The sequence below is a fragment of the Lucilia cuprina genome, chromosome 6 (assembly GCF_022045245.1).
Source record: "Lucilia cuprina isolate Lc7/37 chromosome 6, ASM2204524v1, whole genome shotgun sequence".
In the NCBI taxonomy this organism is placed as follows: Eukaryota; Metazoa; Arthropoda; class Insecta; order Diptera; family Calliphoridae; genus Lucilia; species Lucilia cuprina.
Window position 1 is genome coordinate 62,759,171 of NC_060954.1, and position 7,845 is coordinate 62,767,015.

The 7,845-nt window shown below is 33.2% G+C and overlaps 2 protein-coding genes across 4 annotated transcripts; both read right to left on the reverse strand.

Annotated features, from left to right (window-relative positions):
- Window positions 1-93: 93 nt before the first annotated feature.
- Window positions 94-3,472, reverse strand: LOC111675904 (mesoderm induction early response protein 1). Of its 3 annotated transcripts, none has more exons than XM_023436769.2 (4): window positions 2,374-3,472; window positions 1,603-2,045; window positions 1,362-1,538; window positions 94-1,298 (listed from the first exon to the last, which is right to left on the reverse strand). In XM_023436769.2, exons 1-4 carry the CDS (start codon window positions 3,383-3,385, stop codon window positions 867-869), a joined length of 2,064 nt encoding a protein of 687 aa, XP_023292537.2. In that variant the 5' UTR covers window positions 3,386-3,472; the 3' UTR covers window positions 94-866. The 3 variants fall into 3 exon arrangements, with proteins under 3 accessions (XP_023292537.2, XP_046811797.1, XP_023292536.2); XM_046955841.1 differs by having other exon boundaries at window positions 1,603-2,063; XM_023436768.2 differs by having other exon boundaries at window positions 96-1,298; window positions 1,603-2,057; window positions 2,374-3,470.
- Window positions 3,473-3,799: 327 nt separating this feature from the next.
- Window positions 3,800-7,174, reverse strand: LOC111675885 (DNA replication licensing factor MCM4). Its single transcript, XM_023436746.2, has 7 exons — window positions 6,877-7,174; window positions 6,501-6,808; window positions 5,509-6,437; window positions 5,007-5,378; window positions 4,575-4,941; window positions 4,058-4,510; window positions 3,800-3,967 (listed from the first exon to the last, which is right to left on the reverse strand). Exons 1-7 carry the CDS (start codon window positions 6,941-6,943, stop codon window positions 3,872-3,874), a joined length of 2,592 nt encoding a protein of 863 aa, XP_023292514.2. The 5' UTR covers window positions 6,944-7,174; the 3' UTR covers window positions 3,800-3,871.
- Window positions 7,175-7,845: the final 671 nt, after the last annotated feature.

Sequence of the window (7,845 nt, forward strand, 5' to 3'; positions counted from 1 at the left end):
AAATTTAACCAAAAAGTAATATATTTCAAAAATTTATTTCCATCAAATTAAAAAAAAATTGGAAACAATATAGGTAAATAGTTACAACTGTGTTAATAACATTTGGAGTGTTAACAAAAATTCTAAATTTTAATTGAAACATTTAAATTATTGGCCAAACATACTTTCATAATTTTTACAAAAAATTTAATATTTAACACAAATTCGAAATTAGATCTAAACGATCTAAACTCACTATCTATGATTGTAACTTAGGTTGTTGTATTGAATTTTGGTTTTTAAAACGAATTGAAACACTTTTTTTATACAATTTGTAAAACTTAACGTTTTTACATTATTATTACATTTGCATTTATTTCTTTCTGTGCACAAAAGTAAATCAGATTTACAATTTATAACAAGAATTGGACAATAATAAACTGAAAATAATGTAATAAAAACTATAGAAGAATACATGGCAACTTAAATTCGCTTCTATGTTTTCCTCCTAAAAATCTATTAAACTGGAAAAAAAAACTGTGACTAAAACACATTTTTTTGTAAATAAAAACAAAATCTAAATGTTTTTTATGAGTACAACTCAAGAAGGGATTTCAAAAATTTATTCTTTCCAATACATGTTTCATTTAAAATGTGTCCATATTTAAATTTTATGTATAAAAGTGTTGTATGTACTTATGTTTACTTATGTTTGTAATTGGAATATTATTACTTTTTATGTTGTTTCAATTCGCAATACTAGTTGCTGTTTCGCGTAAATTTACACTTTTACGAAAATGTCTACGAACTATTATGCGTTTACGTTTTCTTTTGACACGATTTTGAATCGGTATATAACGTTTTTTAGACCGCTTTGTCCGTTGTCATCATTTGGTGGTATTACTGTGCAGAATCCCAGAGTTATCATTGCTAAAATCGCATGCTGTTATACTACTGTTGTTGGTACGTCTTTTATGATGTTGCTGCTGAGAAGTATTAGAAGCATTTTTCTCTAAATTTAAATTTATTGTTGCTGTCGATGTTGTATTGTTTGTTGAAGTGGTAGTAGTCATTATGGAAACGTTTTTCTGTGAAGCATTGCTATTTCTTCGAGTGCCTGTGCAATTTGAAATATTAGCCACTGGTGAGCCTACTGGTGTCATAGCAGAGGTAGAATTGGAACCGTATTCGTTATCCTCATTTAAATAAATATCCATATGATCTACGGTATCAGCATTGGCGAAATTATGATCTCTTCTTTCACTTTTCTTCCATAGGTAATAAAATTGTACCAATTCCCGCATAGTGCGTGTCCGCACCTGAAAATAGTAAAACCAATAACTATATGATCTGATGAGGGTTAAGTTTAAGCTAAAACTAACTTGATGTTGTCTAATTTTTAGAAAATCTTTTCCATACTTTTGTATGCCCTCCTCAAATTTATGACATTCTTCTTCAGACCACAAACTCATGCAATCATTAAGGGGAAGTGCATTTAGACGTTTTCGTCGTAAAGCTTCCTTAAAATCGTAACCACATTGCACCAATAAGTGAAGAGCCTAAAACAAAATTAATATTGGGGGACTTTCCTGTATTATATGTAAATAATATGTTGACACAAACCTGCTCGTTATCTTTAACTACAGCTTGACTGTCCATATCTAAAGACGCTGCAGTATCGAGGTGTAATTTGTTACCATTTGCTAAAAGTGAATTATTTTCCAAATTGTCTTTATTATTGTCAGCTCTAACATTTTCCTTCGATTGATTTTCCAAATTTGTATCAAGTGCGGAATCCTCGTCTTCCTCTTCATCGCCTTGTTGATTAGATTTAATATCTCTAATTTTAATTAAATATTCTTCTACTTCACGTTCACTGACTTGACTGGGTTCCCAAATGAGTTTATCTTCATTTTCATAGGGTAAAATATCGCCATACTGCGATAGACCCACTGGTATAGTAGCTTGATATGATGATCCAATCATCACTTTCTTTTTATAGTCTTCATCCTCCTCTTCTTCAATTTCTTCGTCTTCATCGTCATCCTCAACGCCATATAAGGATTCTAGGGGAATATCTGTTTCTTTTTTACTTTTATGTATCTAATGTTAAATTTTAATTCTAGAGTTTTAAAATTACATATTTTTGAATTTCGCAAAAAAGTTAACAAACTACAATCATAAAATTGAAATCTGTAGAAAATGTGAATTTCACAAGAAAAGGTAATTAAAAAAAGTGTGTATAATATTTTCATTACCTAAACTAAACTGCATTTTCTTATTTAAAAAATGACTACAACTTTTAGAACTTGTAAATAGTAAATAGCTTTTAACCAAAATTTCTAATAATTGTATTTTTACCAACAAAGATACTGATTAAATAAACTTATTTACCTTTACTATTGCCTGCAATAGCGTCATTAATTACAACATTATCAAATGTTCCTTCTGGATACAGATCGAGTAAATGAGATCGACGAACTTTAAGAATTTCACTATGAATTCCATTGTCGTTAACAAAAGCACTTTCTTCGTCTTCTTTGCGCTCTTCGTCTAGCGAGGGTGTTGTTGGTTTTTGTGGTGAAGAGGGGCTGCTGGCGCCTTCATCATAATCATCCACCTTTTTTTCTTCAGACATATCCCTTTCTTCTACACTCTCCGCATTATTTAATTCTAAATTTGCTTTGGCGTTTATCGTAGAGTCATCATCTTCATTGGAAGCAGTACATTGCTCAATACATTCATTTGGAATATGTTGAGGACGAACATTATTATGCTTTTGTTTCGATTTGTGTTTTTTCTTGTGTGATGATGATGAAGACTTTTTAGATTTTTTTCGTAATGGCTCTATTGTTGGCGGCAGAGGAGGCAAAGCGCTGTATTTCGCTAACAATTCTTCCAAAGGCATTTCACTTTCTTCCTTTAAAGTATTTATTTCTTCATCTGGATCCTGTGATTCTAGAGCAGCTAAAGCTTCTTCCTCATTTAAAGTTTGCTCATCATCGAAATCATTTACCATCATTTCAATGGTGGGTTCAAAAGTCGCATCATTGGCACTAGTGGCCTGTGAAGTGGAGGACGATGATGATGGTGACTGGGGATCAAGAAAAATTTCCTGCGTGGTTGGTGATACATTGCGTTTTTCTCTACCAACTAACATAGTTGGTACTTTAAGGGGAACATTATGATCTGCTGTACACTCTTCAGTAGTTTTAGCAATGCTAGTGTTGCTCTCCATATTTGCTGGTGTACCAGTATCACTTGCTTGATATGTTGTCGCTGTCCTCTTGATTTGATAATTACTGGATACAATATTATTTTCGCTTTTCGTACTTTCATTCGCCTTACAAATGGAAATTTTTAGTGGACTTGGATCCGAAGAGATTTCAATTGTATCCATGTCCATTTATTAAAAACATTCCAAAATTTACACAAAACTTAAATATATTCCTGACAAGAAACTCATAGTCAAACATTGTTGCAATGTTGACGCCGTTAATTCTGTAAGCGCAGTGTTGCTTTTTTATTCACGTAAGTTTTTATACCATCATCGAAAAAATTGGGTATATTAAATTCATCGTTTCGTTTGTAACACAACGAAATATTTCATTTATATACATATATATTCTGGGTTCTTATTAAATTCTATGGCGATCTAGCTATGTCCGTCTGTATATCTTTTGAAAGCACAGCAAAGTCCAAACGGAAAAACTTTTCGATGAAATCCAAAAAAAATTAATTTTAGATTAATTTATTAAAGCTAGTTTTTAAAATAATTGATTTGATTTTCTATTCCTCACCGAAATAAAACACATTGATGGCAATATTATATTTAACGGATAAATTTTAATGGTAAACATGAAAAATTATTGGAAATGGTTAAAAATTAAACTTAACATATACGTATAGTATTTTTACCCATAACAACAATGGTGCCCTCGTCTTGTATTTCTTTAAGAGCGTCTTCAAACTGTTCACGAGTTATGAGCTGCAAAAAATATTTATACATTTTAATACAAAATACTAATTTTACAAAACAAATTTTAATCATAGGTATAACATAATGATTATAGCTTACAATTTGTGAGGCTTCTTTAATTTCTTTGAAAAGTTTTTGATATGGCACTGTTGGTATTTTGCCTTTCTTTTGAAGATTCTCTTTAATGGCCGCCACTAAATCGGCACGCTTTTTACGAGCAGCTGTTGAAAGGCCAGTTGTTAAAATTCCAACGTCTATTTTGCCCGATAATGGATCTGTAGCCGATTGTTTAAGGGCTTCACGATGCAAACGCCAGGCTTCCTCCACATCTTGGACTGTTACTTGCTGACTTAATCGAACTTTAGCATGTGCTTCAGAGAGACGAATTAAACTCTCAAGCTGACGTGGATAAGCAGAAATTTGTCCGCGTCCTGCACCAACTTTGCGCATGTCAACATACGCTTGTATTAAACGTTGTTGTGCTTCTTCAGAAAGAGTAGGAGCAATGTGTTCACGGGCATAAGCTAAGTAATCACGCAAAACACTCATATCCTATATAAATCAGTTATTAATCATTAAGAAAATTATGTAATACATTTATATTATGTATACTTACAAACATTGTATCTTCTTCCTCATGCCGAGTTACATAGTACAATGACACCAAATGTCCTGCCAAACGACGATCGAATATTTCATCTTGAGGATCGAGAACCAAGAAAATTAAATCGAAACGTGACAACAAAGTATGTGGCAAATGAACATTATCAATTATATTTTTCTTTTTGTTCCATTGACTCTCAGCTGGATTGGCAGCTGCCAATATAGAAGTACGAGCATTCAGTTGGCAAATGATGCCCGCCTTTGCAATACTTAAGGTTTGCTGTTCCATAACTTCGTGCAAAACACTACGGGTAGCATCATTCATTTTATCGAATTCATCAATACAGCAGACACCATTATCAGCTAAAACAAGAGCACCACTAGAAATAAAATAAATTGAAAAATAAAACTGAAGAAGTATTTTATAAAAAAAATTATAACTCACGTTTGCAATACCAATTGCCTGGTTTCGGGATCTTTCGTTACATATGCCGTTAAGCCGACTGCAGATGAACCACGTCCCGATGTGTATTGAGAACGTGGTACCAAATTGAAAACGTATTGCAACATTTGCGACTTGGATGTTCCGGGGTCACCACATAACAACAAATGGATTTCAGATCTGAAGTTTTGTCTTCCCAAAGTAGAATGTTTCTTCTTAGTTCCGCCAAACAATTGCAAAAGAATTCCTTTTTTAATGTCATCATTTTCATAGATAGATGGTGCAATAGCACGGGCCAATCTATCGTATATATCGGGTTTTTGTGATAGAGCATGTAATAATTCCACTCGTTCTGGGGGAAATATATGGTCTTTGCTAAAAAAAAGTAAAGATTAAACATTAAATATGGCGGAAAGAAAATGATTCACTTTTAAATTTAATTATGTTATATGGGTAAACTGAGGGTTTTTATTGCTAAGTATTGAATAAATAAGTATGTAAATACCCTTCTTCCTCCTCATATAAGCGTTTATTATCGACTTTGCGGAAATGAACAACATCGACATGCGTTTTATACACGCTCTTAACACTAGACGAAGTATTACTATTTTTCATGGGTGTAGCGCGATAGATGCCTGTCACTGTAACACGATCACCGGGCTGTACCTTATCAACTAAATCATTGTGAGCATATAAGAGAACGTTATGAGGGGTTTGGCCAGCCGCCATATCATCTGGCGATTCTTGTAATTTTACCAATTGCTTGTCCGTGAATTCGGAACGGTTATGAACCAAGCGGAAGCAATGATTAGTATTACAATTTGTACACAGTGTGGGCTGGGCAATGCGTCCACGGTCAACTTCTACGGTAGTCACAAAATCGCAAATAATACACTTGAAAAATGCTTCTCGCATTTCAGGTATAACATTTGAGGTACGAATGACCATGCCGCTAATACTAATCAATTGATCCATATCCTCAGGATTAAGCGAACGCATATTACGAGTTTTATCAGCATTGAAGGGTCGAACTTGGATTTGATGTTCTAACACTGCAGCGGGGTAACGTTCGAAGAACATTTCGTTGACGGCCATATCAAAACTTGGTATGACTTCCTGGGGATAACAAATCAATTGGCGATATAAAGCCTCATCGAACGTCTTCAAATGAGAACAATTTAAATTCAAGTACGGCTCCTCGAGAGTATGAATTTCTTCCAACTTTTGCAAATACAAAGGTTGATTTACATCGATGTTTTCAGATATTTCATCTTGCTCTGCAGTGGGATCAATATAGCGTAGTAAAAATTGTTTAAACTTAGTTTTGCAATGACTAACAACAACATTTGTGCCCCAAACTACCATCTGTGGAGCTGTAGATGCTTCCGACACTGGATCTGTTGTTTCAGAAATACGTTCGGGTATGGGTTCCAGCTAAAAAAAATAATATAAACTTATTTTACAAGTCCAAACTTCTATAAATTTCATAAAACTTACCCCAGTACCGGCGATTGCAACTTGACGCATTTTTTTGTCCGTACGAATGTCAGGTCTTGCACGCAACGGCGTTCCTCGGATGCCTGAACGTGGAGTCCTTATAGAACCCATTGAACTGGGTGTACCATAATTTAAAGGAGAACTCAAGTCAATTTCGCTCATATTGGCTCCTAGACCTCTAGCTGGGCTGGTTGCTGGTAAGCTTATATTACCCGGTGAAGTAGGAGGTAAACTTATGTTGTCCGAAGGCTGTACATGTTGATTCGGTCCCATTCGCATCGGGGTCTCTGCATCTTGGACATTGATAGCTAATTGAAAACACAACAAATTGAAAACTCAAGAAACCAAAATTTAAGAACAGTTTGCCACAACTTACAACGTGTTGGTGTCTTCTGGCCCTTGGAAGTTATACCGCTGTTAGGAGTTCTTGCTGGACTAGACATAATTTATTTCTTTAATATTTCAGTAACAAAAAACAAAGTTTATAAAAAGTAACACAACTATCCTTCACAACACTTCGATAAACAATAAATTTGCAAGCGTTCTTTGACAATGTTTTAGGCGCGAAAAAAGTTGTATACTGATGTCAAAAAGTGTATATGTTACCAGAGTGGTAACTTTAATAAATACCATAAATAAAGAAAATCCCACATGCCCAAAATTTCTCTATATAAGACAAATATTACAACTAAAATTTTAAAATATTTTTACATCTATTTGTGAATTTACTGCAATTTTAATTTATAATACATTAGGAAATGTTGTTTATTTTTTAATTATAGTATGCATTATATAACAATTGTCAAAAACATTGTGCTCTAAGATTAATTATTTTTTTACAAAGAAATATAAATTTATATTATTTAATACTTTTGTAAAGATTTTATTACAAACTCACACTACTTGTGGGGTCTCCTCAAACCTAATATTTCAATTATAAATTATTTTGGAATCCTGAAAATTGAATAATTAACTATGTAAATAAATGATATTTTTGTTCATCTGGCAAATTTCATTAAAAAAATAACAATCAGCTGTTGATTTGACTTCATCTTATAAGTGCACCATGCGCGCGAACAGAAATGACAGATGAACTGAGTTGCACTTTTTAATGCCGGTTCACACACAGAAACTTTTGATTTTGTGTGTGAAAGAAAGATAAAGAAATATCAACCATCTCTCACACACAATATCAAAAAAGTTTTCCTGTGTAAACCACCACTAACAGATAAATTTCAAAGTGTTGCCACATTGTCAAGAACTTTAGAGGCTATTGTAATAATGACCATCTTTTTTACAAAATATTTAAATAAATATATTCCATATAACAAACTCATTACTAATA